At 40.2% G+C, this 20984-nt stretch overlaps 3 protein-coding genes across 3 annotated transcripts; 1 reads left to right on the plus strand and 2 right to left on the minus strand.

The window, feature by feature from the left end:
- Nucleotides 1–3065: 3065 nt before the first annotated feature.
- Nucleotides 3066–10274, minus strand: LOC104421320 (nicalin-1). The gene is made up of 14 exons (XM_010033232.3): nt 9877–10274; nt 8924–9078; nt 8348–8451; nt 7543–7609; nt 7338–7430; nt 7104–7268; nt 6826–6966; nt 6668–6745; nt 6474–6586; nt 6334–6394; nt 5977–6144; nt 4913–5014; nt 3645–3734; nt 3066–3505 (listed from the first exon to the last, which is right to left on the minus strand). Exons 1-14 carry the CDS (start codon nt 10154–10156, stop codon nt 3443–3445), a joined length of 1680 nt encoding a protein of 559 aa, XP_010031534.2. The 5' UTR covers nt 10157–10274; the 3' UTR covers nt 3066–3442.
- A 936-nt stretch (nt 10275–11210) lies between these two features.
- On the minus strand, nt 11211–15323 carry LOC104421321. Its single transcript, XM_010033233.3, has 9 exons — nt 14956–15323; nt 14553–14719; nt 13892–13996; nt 13671–13727; nt 13057–13137; nt 12839–12873; nt 12194–12283; nt 11935–12094; nt 11211–11820 (listed from the first exon to the last, which is right to left on the minus strand). Exons 1-9 carry the CDS (start codon nt 15095–15097, stop codon nt 11701–11703), a joined length of 957 nt encoding a protein of 318 aa, XP_010031535.2. The 5' UTR covers nt 15098–15323; the 3' UTR covers nt 11211–11700.
- A 995-nt stretch (nt 15324–16318) lies between these two features.
- Nucleotides 16319–20716, plus strand: LOC104421323 (ruvB-like protein 1). The gene is made up of 12 exons (XM_010033234.3): nt 16319–16581; nt 17014–17202; nt 17323–17454; nt 17556–17705; nt 17968–18123; nt 18494–18628; nt 18852–18917; nt 19001–19107; nt 19699–19798; nt 19895–19986; nt 20066–20135; nt 20235–20716. Exons 1-12 carry the CDS (start codon nt 16492–16494, stop codon nt 20322–20324), a joined length of 1377 nt encoding a protein of 458 aa, XP_010031536.2. The 5' UTR covers nt 16319–16491; the 3' UTR covers nt 20325–20716.
- The last annotated feature ends 268 nt before the right edge of the window (nt 20717–20984 follow it).

Below are 20984 nucleotides of genomic sequence, written 5' to 3' on the forward strand. Positions count from 1 at the left end.
CAAACGGCACTGTTTTCCCTTCAATTGAAATCATCAGATCAGAATTTCTTCCTCTTCTTCACCGTTGGTGTCTAATCTATGGCTAACAAAGTACGCTCGAATCCGTGGTGTGCTTTAGAATCGGTGATACGTGGTTTTCCCGGGCTTCGCTTCCGCATTGATTTAGGGGTTCGATTTAGTGTCGAATCTGGTTTTTGGGGATCAGTCATTCCCAACAGTGGAAATCTCTATATTTGTTCCAACAGAAGCGGAACGACTCTAGCTAAACCGCCATATATCCGATGGTGGCTATCCCAAATATAAACCGACTCTAAGCGAGTCGGAAAAAGCTTGGTAGCCATGGAAAATTGGAATCAGAGGATTATCTCTTCGCGAAACCTCTGAGAATTGAACAAAATCAAGAGTAACTTCACCGAGTAGGTATATTCCAGGACAGTAGATTCTGACGAATATCAGTGTCTAATGTGAAAGGATATCGAGTACCTGCATTCGGGGGATTTTTCCATTGATAGAAAAGGATAACACCCATGTTGATCAGGCATGTCATCTTTTTGTTCTGCAGTTAATTGACTTGGGTGCATCGTAAATATCATCTTTGAATCGACTTAAGAAACGAAACAAGGTATACCTGCAGACTTCGATTCTTGCAGAATCATGTGTAAGATCAAGATTTAGCAATTGAAGCTAGTCGGGATCCATATTTTGATATTTCAGTAGTAAAACTCTAACAAACCAAAAGATTGCTAATCACACTGACGGAACCTGGTGGTATTCATCTGCACAGAATATACCGCTTAGAGTTATTGTATTATTTCTGTTTCCTTAGTGCTGTGTTGAAGATAGTTCAGAGCAGCCCGCCACAATACTTGATGAAACTCTTTCTTGTCCCTTCCTCGTGTTCAATTCAATTGGAGGAGATTGTCACGTTGAATTCTTTGTAAATGACCTTTGTTTCTTTTGCCAGTGGACTTCTTGGATGTTGAAATGGCTTTCTTGGATATCTACAGGAGAATCATGACCATATCGAGGTACAGTTTGCACAACTGAGAGATAAGAATACTAGGCTTCAAAGAGGAAGACGCAGCTGCAGCTGAAAAGGCATGTCTTGAACAGTTGATAGTGGCTATGGCGGCCAAAACCGTAAGAATCTCCTATAAACCTCTTAAACAAGCATGGAGAGGAGAAAGAAGTTGTCTAATTAAGCCAAAAATTAACCCTGCTTTTCCTATTGAGTTCACATTAGCTTTTTTTCTTTTTTCAAAAACTTCCACTTTTTTTTTTTATCAATATCTCCTTAAATAGCTTGACAAAATTACATTTTGGGTCTGTTTGGCAATGTGCCAAACAGTGCCAGATTCTGATTTTTTGTTCCCAGAATCAGTTTGGGACGAGAAATGGCGGGGTGGAAGGAAGGCCCGGGCAGTGGACTAAAGGTCGGGGAGCTTGGGAGGAAACCTAGGAGGAAACAAGGACAGGGGTCGGTCGGTGGATGCCCCCAATCAATGGACCAGATGGTGGACATGCGCCACTTTTTACGTGACATAATTAGCACTAACATGTTGATTTTTGGAGTTTTTAAAATAAAAATTCTGAATATTTTCCTTTTTTATCCTTTTATTTTCCTATTCTGAAAATAATTTAAGAAATTATTAATATTATACAAGATGCTTAATAAACTCGCTATCTTTTATCTTGTGCAATACAAAGCATCGTGACATGCAACTCATGCAGAATACATGTAGGACACTTTTTATTATTAGAAGACGATGAAAATATTTTAATGGTTTTAATTTTTAACTGTCGAAATGAAACGAAAACAATCCAATGCTTTGTTGTAGCAGTAGAGGGTTTAGAGTATATTATTCCAGTGGAGGCTGTAAGGAGGAGGAAGAGGAGGATGGTGGCAACTGGCAAGTCTCCTTCGCGCCAAAGTACTTCCTTTTTTGCATTTTCCCCCTTATATTTTCTCTCAACATGGTCATATTTATAATTCTCTCCCCCAAGACCAATCCATGGACTTGCCATAATCAGTGTGATTGGATGGGCAGCGTGATAAGTTCAATCGTCCAGATTTTAGCTTAATTCCTTTTCATTCCAGCTCCGTATTTCACTGGCGCCACTAAAGAATAGGTCCTCCATTGCAATATACTAAGCATCACTTGTCTCGGGATTGGAGCAAGGAGTTGATGCGGGAACGACCATCTATTCGCTCCTATGGTGCAGACCAACGCGGCATTATCCTGGGCCGAATGCAGGAATTCCGTAAACTGGAAGGCAACGTCGTGAAATGTAAAGACGAGTTTGAGAGAGAGAGAGAGAGAAGCAGGGATTTCCAACTGCAGCCTAGGCTGCTCTAGCATATATAACAGAGACTAGATAATTCGAAGTCCTGATGCATTTAAGCAGCCATGTGATCACGCCATTCCAAGCTATGTGGCCAAAAGATGCGTGTGGCTTAGGCTTTTCAGGAATTGGCAGCCTCAATGCCCGGTCATGTTTTTGACAAATCTCTGTTTTATACTCTTCAAGAAGGAGATGTGGCCATAAGGCGAAATCAGACTGCATCCCGAGTGCTTAGAAGTACCGATTGTAGAATTTACCATTTGAGAGCAACAACAACCGATGATGATCATAATGTAATTGTTTGAGAGCAACGATAATCCACAATAGTTTTTCATTGAGTTTACCGACATGCAACGATAATCCACAATAGTTTTCATTTGTTTTACGACATGCTGACCTCCGATGAGCAGAAGTATTGCCGACGATATATTCTTTCCATTAGGCGGCTGGCGATTAGAGAATCAGAAGCACTCGGGGACGAGCAGAGACAGAGAAGTGCTTGAACAACAAACACGCACCAGTTTCACCAACCTTCGTTTTCGCAGAATCTAATGAAGTTCGACAGTCAGAAATTGTACAGAGACCACAAAAGGCATCCCCGACAAACCCGGTGCAGTCTGCAGAGAATTCATGATGAAGTGCAATCCCTGTCTTGCCATTGGCAAATTAAAAGACGAAGCATATCTATTTCAAGGAGAGGAGACCAGAAAGACTGCGCAACGGGGAAAATGCTGGTTACAACTATTTGCTTTCACAGATAAGTAGCGCAGGAAATAATCTGCTTGCTAAAATGCTACAATCAACTCGAATTTAGCAAAATTTTTCTCGCTGTTCCATTGCTACAATGCTTGGCAAAAGGGAAAAGTGATTATCTATCCCCTACCTAACTCGGTAGATCTCACCACTGCTTATAAGGAAAGAAAAAGAAACTTCAAATTGCACAACTGCGTGATCAACACCCCCTCCCCCCCTTAAAAAACACGAGAAAGCAACAATTACATCGAAAGAAGCACCAATAGATTATCAGTTGAAGCTGCAGAGGAAGTGCTTAGGGTTAAAATAACAGAACTGAAGGCTGCTCCCTGATCCACAACATCCCTCAAGCTGTTTTGACCTTGCGAGAGGGAGGTCGTCGAAACAAACTGATAAGATCATCGAGACCCTGTCAAAAAAACATCAGCAAGCCATAAGCAGATTGGCAAGTTCCCTTTTCTGTCTAGGCCTCATTAAAAGATACAAGAGCGGCTTCCCAAAAAAGAGATGCAACTTATCAGTGTAACTGACTGTATGAAGGGACTTACCCTAGTTGTAATGATGAGAAAACTGAAGAGCACAATCAGATATGATCCCAAAACCAGAAGCAACAGCAAATCAAATGTTACACTAGCAACCTGCAAAAATAATCATTTTGTTTATTATTCCACCCAAAAAATGGAAAGTTGACCAGACAATGGAATTAATTAGAACAAAGGCCAGGGTAGCAAGGCTTCAAGCAATAAAAGGTTAAAAAGAAAGTGAAGCAATAGGTGCATTAGATTAACTGAGCAAAGATCTCCTTTAATTAGGAGCAAGTTACAAGTTTTGGCCATCCTCATCCTGATGGCAAACTTCTCATCTGACACGTAAGAGCTAGAGCCAGTATCTTAACAATAGAGGCTCTTTCATGAATTCAGTCAGAACCACTAAAAATGCAATTGAAAAAAATAGATTATATACAGAAAATTTTATATCAGACAACTTAAATCGCAGAGTTTCGGACCTTGATCCCTCTAAGCTCTTTTCCGAACAATTTGACTTGAACTCTAGACTTAAACTAAATTTACATGAATAAAGAGATTCCAAAATTAGAAAGTCATTCACCTCGAATCATACAAAAGGTTAGAAAGAAAAGGTTAAGGAAAGAACCACAAAAAATCAGGTTTTCCTATATTATCTCACTTTTCCCTACATTATTGGACAATGAAGTCAAATAATAAAAGTGGTTTTTGTTCCAGATAGCTTCAAGAAATCATACCATGATCGGGCACCTATATTAATTAAAAACCATCTTATAGTACAAACATCCTTAACAAGAAAACACATCGCCGGCAAAATTTAAATATAACTGCCACTTAATTTCTTTTAGTTGCAGACGAAAACAAAATCAAGTTTATCATGTTTTGATTATTGTGTCAAGTATCTCATAGTTCTGTTTGCAATCTGAACTTCTTTTTACTCAATCCTTTTCTTCATAGTGGAAAGATCTAATCCATCTATATATTTAAAGATCAAAGTGTGTCTGAATAAGTTTTTACTTTTTGCTTTTTCCTTAATCCAAATTTTGCCAGAGACACGCATTGACTATTTCTTACCACAAAATATCTCAAACTCACATATACAGATTTTAACGTATAAATTCATATATAATTTCTTGTGATGTTTTGAAATTTCGATAATATTTTAAAAGGAAAGCTGCTTTTGCTTAAGCATAAACAAACACACTGTAAGGTTGCTAGCCCCCAACTAACTTGTCAAACCCAATGACAAAATGATCAATCTCTGCAATGGCCCACTGCACAATTTTAAGTACCTGATATATATTAAGCGTAGCTTTTGTAGAATCGTAGAATGTGAACATCCCATCAAGCACCTCATTCTGCAAGATTACTTCTTCAGTGTGCTCTTCCAATTCCTGTAATTAGAAGAGATGAAAAGGTCAGATAACTTTGAGCAACTATTGGAACAAAGTACACTTTCCATCTTCGTAGTTTAAGGTCATAGGTTAATGCAGGACGATTTGAGAACCCATCTCATGAACTCAGGCAGTGTAAAATGTACCGGAAAGTCCATCCTCTCCACACTTGATGTTCCCTCTTTGAGGATTGGACTTCCATTTAACTCTAGGACTACCTATTAGAGTATATGACCACATACATGAATAACACTGTATAGATGATGACTATTTAACAACAGTGCCCCAAAGCTGCAGGGGCTGACGCTTGCAGTATGAGGTGATACATGCATGCCCATAACTACCAGTCCAGGTAACAGGGCATGGAGTTTAAAATAACAGTTTCTCTATCATTGAAGCACTTAAAACATATCATGTAATAAAAGAACATGAAAAAGGTGATCCAAATTCCAGAAGAATGAATTTGCAATCGAATTTCCAGAAAATGCAAGATAACTGCTTCGTCTCTTTTGCGTAATCTCCCCCAGACATTGCTTAGAGTTGAAGATCAGTGGTCAATTCAGTTTAAAAATACCTTCAACAGATTTTCTATATCGAGAGATATTACATTTCTTGATAGATATTATAACTGAACATTGTAATATAAGAAAAGAAAGGTATTGTACCAGTGGCTTGAATGATCAGGATTGTCTCCCATCCAACAACCCAACCCCAAAAAGAAACACACACAAACCCCAGCTGAGAGGAAAAAAGAACAACAACAAAATCATACCAATGTGATGATGTTGACATTTACTGCAATACTATGATCATGCATGTCATTTGTACAGTTGTAAATGAATAAAAATCTAGATCTACACAACAACAAAAATTCAACAAAATGGCAGAGAGAATGGAAAAGAAAATGAAAGAAATGAAAGAAAACTAAAAGAAAAAAGATTTGAAGGAAGAGAGAGTAAAACCTTTTTCAAAGCCATCACGAATGGATCATTCTTTGAGAGGAATGGTGCTACACGAGGGGTCTGTGACAAAAGATCTAACCAGGATCGAATGTAAGAAGGATTGACAGCTAAACTACCCTCGTCAGCAAAGATCTGAATGTTCTTCCCCTGGTGGCCATAGATATGCCTCTGTATAGACAGAAAATAGACAATGAAGACAAGAAATTACTAGATAGATGTAAATGCAAAATATTACTTTCACTATGGTCTTGAAGGCGCACATGTTACATTGTTGAGGAAATAAAACAGTAAAACCTACTAAATAATTTTCAAGCACAGTCAAATTCAAAGCTCTTGCAACATGACCATAAACCTCACCGCTAGACTTTCAGCAACTAATTTGACGCTCTTGATAACAGCAGCTTCATTTACAAAATTCCTGCATCGAAAGTCAAACTCTTAGCCAGTGTATATCTTAGTTCTGTGATATTGTATTTAAAAAAGATTGAAAACACTACCTGCTATCTGCTAAACTCCCGGTATTTTCAAACAAGCCAGGAGCAGTCGAAAGTTCAGATAGGGTGGCAGCAGTGATTCTATGTCTTGAAAATTGTTCATGCTCCCAAGCTACCTACATGAAGGTTAGCTACATGATAATCATTGTAAAGAGCCCAGCATGGAACACAACAAACAGCAGGTTTTATGAGCTTACTCGAGAATTGGATATATTTATTTTCTTGTGTTTTAAACCAACTTTAATGCCCAACTCATCTCCAACATTTGATAAGCCCTGCAAAAGCTCCAATCATCAATTTGTAGAACAAGTAAACAAGCAACTAGACTGTTTCATTTAACACATGAATAGGATACCTCAAAAGTCTGCTTTATATAGGCATTTTCTGGGGGTTTTGACACGTGAATCCATAGTTCATTGTCCCATGAGCCAATGCTATTCAAGCAAATAGCATAGTCAATGGTCTCCCTCAAACGTTGATCAAAACTCCGAAGCCACTGCAAAAAGTAGTGCATTGTAATGAACAAGACCTACAAAGGGTGCCACATTATCGAGATAACCAAAAGTAATTTAAAGTCATATGCAAAGATTTTGAGTAAAATACATTCAGCACGTGCGCTGCAACAGTAAGTACCTTATGTGTTCCATTGTAGTTATAAGGTCCACCAGATGTAAGTCCAAAGAGTAAATTGTACCTTCCCCTAGTTTTGGGATTGGAATACAAAAGAGAAAATAACCTAGCAATCTCAAGAAGTGCCACAACACCACTTCCATTGCTATCGCTCCCCATTGATAATGCCTGCATGTAGGAACTATGAGACTTTTACAGCAACCATAGTAATCACAAAATGGTTTTGGGAATACATACAGGAGCAGCCCCAAATGTATCATAAGATGCCACTATGGCAATGGTTGGGAGTTGATTCGGATCCCCATCGGCTTTCAGCCCTGGCAACCATCCCTGTCACAATTCATTAAAAGAAACTGAGTGATTTCAGAAAATATTTTCCTTAGACAAGGCAGCTTCAGAGAAAAGAAGATGCTAATAACCAAGAAGTAACATAAACTCAAACCTGAATATTCGAAATGACGGGAGATGCAACTTTCTTAGGTTCTGTTGTTGAGACTACAAGCTTATATCTGTAATAACATACAAAAAATAACATGTATCATGTAAGACTATATATAGGAACTTGGAACTTGCCCTCAGGCATCATAGAGAACTGAAGCACGTAAGCGTGACCAGGTAGACTATTTTCTGGAATACAGATCCTTGAAACATTGTTCAAACAAATAAAAGATATGTGATTGACACAAGGAAACTGCAGCAATCAGTAGAAGCAATAAGCAAGAAAATTTAAGCCTAGAAAAATCAACCAATATGAGGAAAAGTGCACTTCATGAATTGCCTATGCTCACCCCTACGCCATTCCAGAAAAGAGGAAAGAAAGAAAGAAAGAAAAGGAGTGCCAGAAAAGGAGCATGATGAAATTGGTCAAAATCACCTGATTTGTCCACTTGAATTATATACTTCTATAAGTGGCAGCTAGATTGAGTAAAAGCAACAGGCAAATTAGAACTTTCATTCCGTGAAATTTCGTGTCATGACAAAGCATCCATGCACGCAAATATGAAGAGGAACTCCCCTTATGCACTTCAATCACTATGAAATTTTAGATACACATCATACAATGCTTGTCAAAATATACATTTTCTTTAATAAAGAATAAGCAGAGCTGATTGTTACCAAAATTTGATATGATATATTAATTTAGAAAATTAGTAATAATAACACGACAAAACATAGAATTGACAGCTACGAGTGTAAAAAAATAAAATAAACCATCATAATAGATTTGTTACAAGTTGCTAACTCACCCGCCTGTTGTTGCAGTAGCCGGCTGTCCACTTTCATCATTTCTCTTTATATCAGCCAAAACAGTATTGATGTCATCATTCTCAAAAGCAAAATAAACAGGATACTGCAATAAAAACATTCGACATGAGACCTTTCATTAGGACAGATATTTCAAATAAAAAGGGACTAGCCACAAGAAAAAATACTAAGATGCCACTGAAAAAGCACTGGATGAATCATCACAAAATTGTCCCAAGGAAATTTTCTAGGTGACAGTGCTGTAAAGAAGATAATGTGGTCTTCAGGCAAAAGGATTTTCCAACAAGGCATCGGATAATGACCTCCTCGCAAAGTCTCATCAATAGTATGAATCAGACCAAAAACCTTCTCTAAGTAGGTAGTGGGACCAGCGCGAAAGAGACATATTGTCACAGGCACTTCTAATCATATGCACAAAGGTTTATAAGCAACCATCATCCTCAAGCAGGAAGGCCAATCAAAGCCATGAATAAATGTAAAGGCTTCATCAACCAGGGCAGGGGAATGCGAAATCTGAACTACAACAATAGAAAGGAAATCTCATGCGTATAACTCACAGGTATGTTGGTATGTATAAGCAACTGTTCAAGTTCCATCACTATGTTCTTGAGCAGCTCTTCTCCATTTCCACTGCTTTCCTTACTCTCAAAACTAAATATTTGAGGAAGCAGAAACAGCAGACCACCCAATGGCTGTCTTTGAGATAAATAATCTGCAATTTGTCACCACGAATAGAAAGCTCTACATTAGATGTTACAGAATGACATTGGAAACATCACAACTGCGGCTCAAACATCAAAGGAAGAAAGGTTATCTATTTGTTTAAGAGAGAATCCAACATGAAAGAGGATAAACAATGAGCATAAGAACAATGAATAACAATTATCCCAAATCACAAAGACCAATATTCAAGCAGAAAGCATCATGATAGAAAATTTCCATTAAGTACGTACAACATCATCTAATTCAACAGTTGATGGATCCTCGTTCACGATTGTAATTATTTACACTTCCATCACATCTATATCCAAATTTCGCATTAAAGAAAAGCACAACTCACGCGTTTATTTAGCCATGACGGATAGGTAAATTTCCAGACTAGAGTCTCCACATTGACTTTTCACATTACATCACATGCGAATTGCAAGCTGCCTCATGTGCACCACTATTAGACTCTATCCCCATACAAGAAAACGATGACACGATGCCCAAATCCCAAGCCGAAAGTGCGATAAGATAAAGGCCCTGCTAGTAAGAGCAAAAGAAAGCATTTTGGACAACTGGTTTCCTTAAGCTTCTTAAGCACCGAGCATATTCAACCACTTCAAATAACTGATTGGATTCCGTTCATGTCCAGTAGCAAATCACTGTACGTAAAAGCCCACAAAGTAAGCACCAGAGCAATCCCAACTCGGCCAATTCGTCGCGTCCTATTCACAGAAAAGCTCGCGGGACCATTCGTTTCAGCCAAGGACGAAGCGGAAAAGAAGACGGGGAAAAAAGTCCCCACCTTTGACGTAGCCGAGATTCAAATCGCGGACGGGGATGACGAGCACGGTGCGGGAGAGATCGGCGCCGGGGGGGAAGTGGAGGGACGAGGCGTGGTGGTTGAGCCCGGCGAGGCGAGATCCGAAGGGGGCGCCGGCGATGTCGTACTGGATGAGGCGGTAGACGTCGACGACGGTGGCGGCGTCGCAGAGCTCCGCGCAGGCCACCAGCACGAACACGAGGGCGATGACCGAGTACACGGACTCGAGCACGGGGCGGCCGCCGAGGTCCCTCGCCGCCATGGCCGATCGGAGGAGCGAGGAGGGATCTAGGGTTCTTCGGCGTGGGAGGGAGCGAGCGAGCGATCTGAATTTGCTGACGCCGAGCTATCGAGGTAGCGAACGAGCGAGAGCAGGCTTGGGTAGTTATTATGTATTATAACTTGGGAGTCTCCGCTAGTGTAGATTGCCTGCAGTCCCTCGTGAGCTCACGACATCATGTGTATAGTGTAGGATTAGATGCTTATGCTGGATTAATTTGATATAATCTTGAAGAGCGATTAATTCAAATCATCTTTGACAAGATCACCTTAAACATTCCGTCTCGACTTGCATTTACTCTTCCATGAATTGAGACGTTTGATCTCTCAAGCTAATGAATAGCTCATAGCTCAAGCCACCCCTATCAATCTATCGCTTCGAAATTATCAGTATGCTAAGCATTAAGTATGTGAACCAACCAGTCAAAGTTTCTCTTAGGGTCGGGACATTTGGTGAACAATTTTAGTTAAGTTAAATGCAGTGGTTCACATTACATATATAAGATATACTCGCATGTTCGCATGTTATCCCTAATATTTTCGAGCAAGTTACCCGATCGAATGACTAGAATTATCATGAAAAATGATATTTCACCAATTCACGAGAATACTCCACAAGCATGTTGGATTTGGTCTTGTGAATGATATGGAAGCCTTCCAATGGGATTGGACATTGACCATAGACTCGTAACCATCAGCAGAACTTGTCACCTATCTCAAGGATGAACCAGAGAACATAACAATGGGTCAACAATCTAATTCTGTCCTGGATCATTGGTATCTCTTTGGCTCAAATTGAGCTCAAACTCGTGCACTCGTTCTCCCTTGTCACCGCCGCTCACGCCACCCAACAAATTCAAATGAAAAAGAATGGCAGTCAAATTCGATTTCCTAACTTGATACGAAAATGATTCCATGCTCCTGCTTCAAGTGACGCCGCTCCCCCGTGGTTAGTTAAGCTGTCGTGGAGTCCAATGTCGGACCGTGAAGAAAAGTAACACCAATACCAACCAAAGCAAATAAAACTAGCATGATAGTTTTTTTTTTTTTTTTTTGGTTAGCCCGCGTGGACAAATCACGAAAGAGCATACGACTGGTATGATATGCCGGTTCACTCATATACATCTTTGGAGCACATATCTCATTATAATCCTAATCCGATCAAACAGCTGAGCACGAGCAAAGAAAGACAAAAGAGCTCTGCCGCTACTAGGAAGTCTCTCTCAGTTGAAGGAGAGAGGCTGAGGCTTTTCCAACTAGGACCATGAAACTGACTTGAAATTAGATGCAGCGTACTTGGACTCCAGACGTTCAAATAGCTTGGAAGGTGACACCACGAATGAGCTTCCCTGCTTGAATCTTCTTCAGTCAACCCAAAAGGCAAGTCAGCAATGATATCAGGAGTATGGCTCGTGTGCATTGCAGACTTTGGCAATCCAGATAGCAGATTGATTCTGCTGCGGAGAGTACAGTAGTGGATGGGCAGATAAACTGCCCTGGAAATGCTGAGTCTCAGATTTATCACATTCAGTAGCTTGAACCTTCCTCATTCTCTGGAAACACAAACCCAAGGTCCTCATTGTCTCGATAAACTTGAACCAGCGCAGCAGCTTTATACACAAACATCCCAAGCATGGCCGGAACAATCTGTGAAATATAGAGAAGGCATTTAAATAGGTATGAGGAGCAAGTTTCTCCATTGCTGGTATTGATTGCAGTCTTAATATGTTTCACCACAAAGAAAATGATGTTAAGGACTACCTGGAAGTCGAAGAAGTCACTGCCAACATACTGATGAGAAAAGACCCATAATCCATATATCGTGGCGGGAATTACAAGCCTCGGAGATGAAAGAGCCATAGTGCTTCCTTTAATTGTTCTCTCCAGTAAATCACTTAGATCCTCACTTCGTATTCCTATTCTGAGAAGAGTAATGCAAAGTTTTGTATGAACATTAAGAAGTTTCCATGGAAGAAGCAGTAACAATAAAGAGATCCAATCAAAGGTTTGCACTTATTACTTTTTCAACTTCTTCTGTCTGAAAATCTGCGCAATCATTTCCCTAGATAAGTTGTCCACGTGCTGGCACAAGAGCTGAAGGTACAAGCAACTGCAGTTAAAAAGATGTCAGAGTACCCCAGCACCGATAACCAGGATTACCAACATGTTAGCAGTCACCCATCTGATTTCATTAGTATCTTTCACAAGAACATGTGAAGTGGAGATAAATCATAGGTTGCTGAGTTCAGCAAAGGACCAACAAGTCCATGTTATCCAGGAGAATTTAATGAATTACTCTGGGCGGTGCAACATACAAACCAAGTGAAGAATAGTTTATTTCAGCAGCATAGAGTTTTTGTCTACCAGAAAGACAATGAGTGCACGCATTGACTTAACCAAAAGAGGGGGCGGGGAAAGGAAAAGGCAAACTATCAAACCAGAACAGCAATAAGAGCAAGCAAAGAGAGATGACATCTTAATCTGCTTGTCTAGCTATCCTCCTCATGATTAATCCCATAAAATGGTAATCAAGTGTAACTTGAAGCCAAAATGAAATTCCCTCATTTAAAATCTCTGGGTACACCAAAGAACCCCTTCGACAAATTTTACACCATGATCAAGTCAAAAGAAAAGGCCTGTCCCCAGGAAAACAATGAAGAAGTACCTGAAAAGAACTCCCACAGCATAACTGATAGCAGCCTGCACCAGCAAAGAAAATGTCTGATTTTTCCAGTTTATTCTCATTTCCCCTTTCAATTTGAAATAAACTAATCATTCCAATTTGAGCTGGAAGGATGTGATAAGTTGATCTGAAGAAGTGGAGGAATTAAAAATAGCGGACCACGAACCTATGCAATTCCTGTTTTCCAAAACCAAGTTTACCTGGATTGACAAAACTATCAAACAGTATCCACTGCATGCAGTTCCAATACCAATGGACAAGAGCATCAATTCCCTCTTCAGCTGCAATTGAAAAGATAGGATTCTCAGTATCCACAACATTTGGGGAACTTCAGAGATGACTAGAAGTGCAGTTACGACACATGTGATAAAAAGTACAGCGTATCACGTAGCTATGCCAAAGCTTAACTCGTTAGTTGGATTATTAAGGCCTTACAGGAATAATACCATGATACCCTGAGATCTAGGGTAATTTGCAGCAACACATCATCCAGTTCTAGAAGGTACTCTGACACCTCTGTCGGAGGTTGTGGACCAAAATATGACAAAGATAAGTTCACTCTGCTTTATCTGAAACTCTTTAATCGAAATGATCAGAAATGCCGATGTGGATGCTACTATTCCAAGTAACCAACCATTAATGACATATCATAAAACCGGAGAACCTTGCGACAATGAAAGGGGCCAGACCATCCTAATGGTTCCAAGTCTACTTCATTTGTTTAGTTTCAATGAGTTAAACAACCAGAAGATATAGCAGACAAACTGCAGAAATATGTTTAATCAGCCAACTCAAATAAAGAAAAGTATCATACAGCTTCATATTGGAGTAGGTTTAACTTCCTCCTCTTTTCTCTATCATCTTGCAATGCCTGTTACAACATGTGACAATCAATTAGAGCCAATCAAAAAGTTTCTTCATCGAGATGCATGATCTTTCCCTGCATTCCTTTTGTTAGGAGGAGGATTGTGAGGGATAATAAGTTAAATACAATGTGATTTCAAGAACCTGAAAAACGAACAACAAAAAGCTTACCTTAGCAATGACTTTCTTGTTCAGTGGTGCAGAGTCGTCACCTAAGATCCATTCATTGGTTTTTGACAGTTTCAAGAACCCACCATCATCATCATTTTCAAAGACCTGGAAAATACGTCAAGTCATGTCCTTTCAGGTTATTCAAAGTAAATTTTTGCAATTCAACAAGGAAATTCCACGCATTTAATTGTGTAATAGAATCGAGAGTTTCTGCATTTTCCAATCCTCCCAACATATATGTACATCACCATCTGACATGTCAAGGAACTTAGTGACACTGTCGGTCTGATTTTCCTCCTATTCTCTGCCATCACATACAAAAATTGATGTTCAATAAATAGTGTTACCGTTCCCAAATTATGTCTCCACCCACCCTTATCACTTCATGCTGCTAGTTTATTTGACAGGCAGTTTCCTCAATTTCTAAATATAGAGCAAATCCACTCTGACCAAAGAGCTACGTAAAGAAGTGTTACTTCTCCACTCAGACATGGAAACACATATCTCCGTTGGGCAAAACCTTCCATAGACTTTCCAAGTAGCTACACAGAGATTCGCTAAAGGTATATTACAGTCCAACTAGTCAGGAAAGGTCCACCACCACTTCTTAGACGCAATCACACACGATAAAGAAAAAATTGATGAAGAGATTTGACTAAACCTGGCCTGGCTCTTGCGGGCTGTCCGGAAGCACCCCAACATCCGGTTCGACGAGTTTCAGGGCCTCCCTTTGCCAAAGCATGTCGGAAGCCTTGGAGATGAAATCCCCACTCAATTGTCTCTCCTTCAAGAATGTCTTCAGTATCTCCTCCTCGACCAGTTCACCGACTGAGCGCAGCCAAAAACCGAGACATATCAGCTTTCTCATGATCACAGGCGCTCAGAGCTATCACTCTCACTCAACTCAACTTCGCCAAACACTCGGCATCGAAATCCTCATTCATGCATTGATCGAGAAGTGAACCACCGGGATTTTCCTACTTACACTACTACACTCGGGAGTTTAAACACGGGCTAAAGCTCTGAAATTGAAAGCAATCAGCAACCGGAGAAGGTGCAGTTACCTAGCCCGGCGCTTGTTCTCGGGGCCGAGACCGACGGCGTCGCCGTGAGAACCGATCTCCGGCGACGGCGGAGCGGGAAGGCTCCGGGGAGGCGGAGGCCGGGGCTGGTGGCGAAGCATCCGACCCTGGAAAGGGCCTCCATCGGCGATGTGGTTCGGTCCTCCGCCGGAAATCCGGGATTGAATTGAAGTTCCGATCGCGTGACGACGGAGAAATTGTCTCTGCGATTTTCTGCGCGCCGCGCGCAAGGACGGCAGCGACGGCGAAGCTGAGGAGGATTCCGATTGGGCGAGAGGTCGAGGAAAGGGTGACGTGGCTTATTGGTTGAGAACTCCCCCTTATCCAACGGTTTTCCCTCTGCATATAGGGTGGGGGTTGGGGGCAAAAACATCATAAATTGAATTGTGCATATATATATATATATACATATAATTGACAATTGATTTACATATTTAAAATATGGTTTCTTTTTACAATTAATAAGGTGCAATTAATTATTTACTACGAAGTTGGTAGTTGGTGGCTTCGAATATAAGTTCTTTACATCAATATCGGAAAATTCATTACTGTCTACGTTATTTTTCAAATTGAAGAATCGCTTAATTTCGTCATTTTCTTATTCAAGTAGTTAATTTAGATTTTACCACTTAAGTAAGTTCTAACAAATGAAAACATGATTCCACAAAAATCCAATCAATTTGTTTTTGCCGTACTGAACACCCCTTTTCATCATTCCTATAATTTTTTTCTTAAATTCACATATGTAAGTAAGATAAATACCATGAATAGTTGTACTATTCATAATTTAACCGCGAGTTGAACGAGATAACGTATTAAAATCAACATACTAGCCTAATTAGTCACTTACATGATTAGCGCATACTAAATTCGAAACGTCATGTGGTGTCAACTTTTTTCTCTAACACATAAATTGGTATCAATTTTTTTCATAATTTATTGAAATTGGAAAACTTTATTAAATGTTGACAGGAAACAAATAACCCCTTAAGATTCTTAGAATGTAAATAAATAAAGTCAATATCATGAAAATTTTCAAATTAATATATTTGTTATGAATTTATTTCAAATTAATTTTTTTATTATAAAAATCCAAATTTATATATCTGTTGACCAATTCATTCTACACTAATTTTTATTAAATTTTATTGTTAAATTATTGAATTCTTGTTTTGAATTTTTTCATAGTATTAATTCAATTTAATGAAGAATAAATTTATCATATTTCAAATTGAGACTTTTATGATATTAATCTAAAAATGTATATAATTTTTAGAAATTAAAAAATATATATTGTATTTGAAAATTCTGGAGCTACAAGCCCTTATATGCAAACCCCTAACAATGGCTTCCGCTGTTCGGGCTCTGCTTCTGAAAGCCGCTCTGCGACGACGCGACCGCGGTCTTTCGTTCTGGAAACTGCCCGACACGACAGCCTTCGACTCTCTCGCTCTCTCTCTCTCTCTCTCTCTCTCGTGGAATCTCGCCAGCTGAGCAAGGCGAGCGGCGCGGCGAGGGATGGAGAAGATGAAGATCGAGGAGGTCCAGTCCACGACGAAGAAGCAGCGCATCGCCACCCACACCCACATCAAGGGCCTCGGCCTCGATGTAAAATCTCCAACTTTATGCTCGAAAATGTCTCGCCTTTCCCCCTCGAATTCTCGTCCCTCGTCGCGTGGCGACTTGCCCACTGGAGGGTTTAGGGTTTTAGAGCTCGTCCGTCGCCCGTGTCGTTTTAGTTTGCCGCGTCTCTACTTTGAAGTTAGTCTCAGGCATGTTTTCTGTTATGGGTTTCGAGCGGCGAAACAAACACCCGTCGTCACATCTCACGTAGCTGCAATTGCGCAAATCGAAGCTCCTCTGCGAGCTCGTGGATGGGTCGTTGCCGTTGCTAATGGTTGGGGCCATTGGTGATGGTGGGTCGCCGCCGCAACATGCTGAAGCGTTGTTCTTTTAGCTCGATACGGTGCTTGACGAGTCCATGGTTTTTCGGGTGTGATTTTTCCCTAATTGTTTTCTTTGCTTGCCGTCTTTAACTAGGCCAGTGGGAAGGCGCTGCCTTTGGCCTCTGGCTTCGTGGGTCAGGCGGAGGCCAGGGAAGCTGCAGGTCTCGTGGTTGACATGATACGGCAGAAACGGATGGCTGGTCGAGCGCTTCTACTGGCCGGTCCACCTGGTACTGGGAAGACGGCCTTGGCCCTTGGGATATCCCAAGAACTTGGGAGCAAGGTAGTTTTGTGATATATTCTTTTGAGGGCTCTGTATGTCGTTCTACCGGGATTTACGAGTGAAACGTGTTCAATGGTTCATTCTGTTTCGCACAACTTGATTTTTGTTGCACACTTGCAGGTACCATTCTGCCCCATGGTCGGATCGGAGGTTTACTCTTCAGAAGTGAAGAAAACCGAGGTTTTGATGGAAAATTTTAGGCGGGCTATTGGTCTACGTATAAAGGAAAATAAAGAGGTCTATGAAGGAGAGGCAAGTTGCTTCTTATGGAGCTTGACTTTTCTTCTTTTTCTTTCGTGCAGTTTCTTGTATCTGTATTGGACTGAGCTCATGATATTTGCTGCGGTTTTTAGGTTACTGAACTTTCTCCAGAAGAAACTGAGAGCGTGACTGGTGGCTATGGCAAAAGCATTAGCCATGTGATCATTGGATTAAAAACTGTCAAAGGAACGAAGCAACTAAAGTTGGACCCGACCATATATGATGCTTTGATCAAGGAAAAAGTGAGGAATTGTTTTTCTTCTCTCTTTTTTTGTGGGCTTTTCCTTACCTGTTTCTATTTGAGGCACTTTTTTATCAGGTCCTTATTAAGCTATTTCATTCTTTCTCCAATTCGCTACCATTTGTAGTATGTATTTTTTCTGCTTAGATATCATGACTTGTAGAGCTTTTATTTATACTATTCTCTTTCAAGGATCCAACTGCTGAAGGATCATCTACAAGTCAATATGAGATTAAACTTGTGATTGTCAAAATCTCTTGCAGGTTGCTGTTGGCGATGTTATATACATCGAAGCAAATAGTGGAGCAGTCAAAAGAGTTGGGAGAAGTGATGCTTTTGCCACAGAATTTGACCTTGAAGCAGAAGAGTATGTCCCACTCCCTAAAGGAGAGGTTCACAAAAAGAAGGAGATAGTTCAGGTCATTCATCTCTCTATCTGAAGAACTTGGTTGATAGTGCTATGTGTAACAATATTTATGGCTATTCAGCAAAATGGTGAGGGAAATATCTTGGTTTTCATGTAGTGGCCGGATGGCCGGATGGTATTTAAAGACAAAAACAAAGCTCTTGGTAGCTGTTATAAATGGCCTTTTTAACTTATGACTGAAGTTTTCAGTGAGGTCAGCACTGGTATTAAAACCATAAAACCATGTAAAGGTCACTTGGACCAAAGAGGCAAACATGCTGCAGAGTTTTATAAAACCTCGCCATAAGGGCTAGCTACCAGGATTTGTTTTTGTAAGTTCCATTTGGAATTCTTTACATGTTTCTTAACATTTAATTCTCCAGGATGTAACATTACATGATCTGGATGCTGCAAATGCACGGCCTCAAGGTGGACAGGACATATTATCTCTAATGGGTCAGATGATGAAGCCCAGAAAGACAGAGATAACTGACAAGTTAAGGCAAGAAATAAATAAGGTACAGCTTGACTAGATGACCTGGGGCACCAGAAAACTCGATTGCTACTTTCACGAAATTTGAAGTAAACGTACAATCAGTATCATATTATGGGTGAGATGACAGTTTTGACATTCTTATGAAGTGATATAGGGCAGATATTGTTTTATTTCTAGGTACACCATCATTAATTACTATTTGTCGCAGATATCAACTTTTTAAGATGGAATTCTGGTGATGGCAGGTTGTTAACCGTTATATAGATGAAGGCATTGCTGAGCTCGTTCCTGGTGTTCTATTTATTGATGAGGTCCTTTCTCTTTCTTCTGTCTATCATGGATATGTCTAGGTATAACTTTTTAGCATGCAATTTACTGATTCCCTTTTATTCAGGTACATATGCTGGATATGGAGTGCTTCTCATACCTGAATCGTGCTTTAGAGAGCTCACTATCACCAATAGTGATCTTTGCCACAAATAGAGGGATATGTAATGTTAGGTATGGCTTTTTTCCTTGAGAAAATGTCTAATTTTGAAGATCATTAATAACTTGAGAGAGGCAGAGTATGCACGCGTGCGCGCACTAGGTAGGCCTAATGAGTATCTTCATGGCTCTTCAGTTGGGTCATATATGATGCATCTTATATATGATCTGGTTGTCAATGTACAAGAGGTTTCAGAGGAAACATGAAAACCTATTTCACTGCTTTGGAAGATATATGTCAGCTAGTTGTCAATGTACCAAGAGGTTCCAGAGGAAACATAAAAATCTATTTTGCTGCTTTAGAAGATTTGCTTCAGCTAGAATCACATAATTTTTATCATCACATTGTATGTCCTTCAGCAATTTACATCTATAGAAAGATTAGTAATTGAGTTTACTCAATGAGAAAAGGCTCTTTTGTTTATTGTCATCATTGACGTCTCTGTCCTCTGAGTTTACATAATTGGTGACTAAAGGTGATGTCCATCACAAATCTGTGACTTTGGTTGTTTGGAACAACAGTAGCTTCTGAGTTATGAGGAACTTAAAGGTCTATGGAGGTTTGCAACTCTTCATTAATCAGGAACTTGTGCGTGATTTTTGCAGAGGGACTGATATGACTAGTCCTCATGGCATTCCTGTCGACTTGTTGGATCGTTTGGTGATTATTCGAACACAAATATATGGTCCTGCTGAAATGATACAGGTGAGACACTACCTTTTTTCCATTTCATGTATTCTCTCTTTTCCATTGCTCTGAAATCAAAATGTTCAAGCAAGTGTATGTCCTGTGATTGTCCAGATTATAGCAATTCGTGCTCAGGTGGAGGAATTAATTGTGGACGAAGAAAGTTTAGCCTATCTGGGAGAAATTGGTCAAACGACATCCTTAAGGTCTACTTTTAATATCTGACTTTTTGCCAAAGGAATATATGTGATTCATAATTCTTATATAAATAGAGTATATTCGTAGGCATGCGGTACAACTATTATCACCAGGCAGCGTCGTGGCCAAGATGAATGGCCGAGATAGCATTTGCAAGGTGAATATCCATCTAAGATGTATCGAGGCATGATTTTACAAAACCTCATAATTTGCTATTCTATCCTGGAATCCTGATGTCGTTTTTTGTGCTGTTCAGGCGGACCTTGACGAAGTGACTTCTCTGTACCGTGACGCCAAGTCTTCAGCTAAGTTGCTTCAGGAGCAGCAGGAAAGGTACATCTCATGAAAATTTTGCAACTTCTGATGTTGGAAAGATGCCATCCTTCAAATGGTGTCAATGTCTGGGGTAAAAGTTGGTGGTCCTTGCTTCGAAGAATTCAGCTCCTTCTCTTGGCTGATTGATTGTCGTACAGAAGGCTAACGGTGGAACTGACTTATGAGTGGATGTTCCTGAAATGTTTCTCTAGATTCTTGTGCTGCTAGGCACTGATTTTAGTGTATGATCTCTTGGTCTGTGAGGCAATATAACTTATTTCTGGTCTTTGGGCATACGATGTGGTCCACTCAAGCTGATTCGGATATGTCACGGTAAATGAGAAAAAATTTTGTCGACGGACTTGTAGGAGGTGGTGGCTATCAAATCTCATTTGCCTAAATGGTAGTTTGTTCTGGCTGGAATTATCGGTGCTTTATGATTCTGTGACTTGTGCACCTTTGTCTAGTAGCATTCAAGCTTGGCTTTGCGCAATGGATTGTGATCGGTTCGATTCGCTGGGTTTGCTAAACGAAGCTGCAACCAAGGCAGCAAAGACGTGCCAGCTTATGACAGAGCTGCGCGGCCGTTACATCGCCTTGCTAACCGATTGCGTGGATAGAGCGCTGGAACTTTAGGTCTACATGAACCGTTGAACATGGCTAGGTCTTATAATGAATCGAGAAGCATTTG

This window comes from Eucalyptus grandis, chromosome 10 (genome assembly GCF_016545825.1).
Source record: "Eucalyptus grandis isolate ANBG69807.140 chromosome 10, ASM1654582v1, whole genome shotgun sequence".
In the NCBI taxonomy this organism is placed as follows: Eukaryota; Viridiplantae; Streptophyta; class Magnoliopsida; order Myrtales; family Myrtaceae; genus Eucalyptus; species Eucalyptus grandis.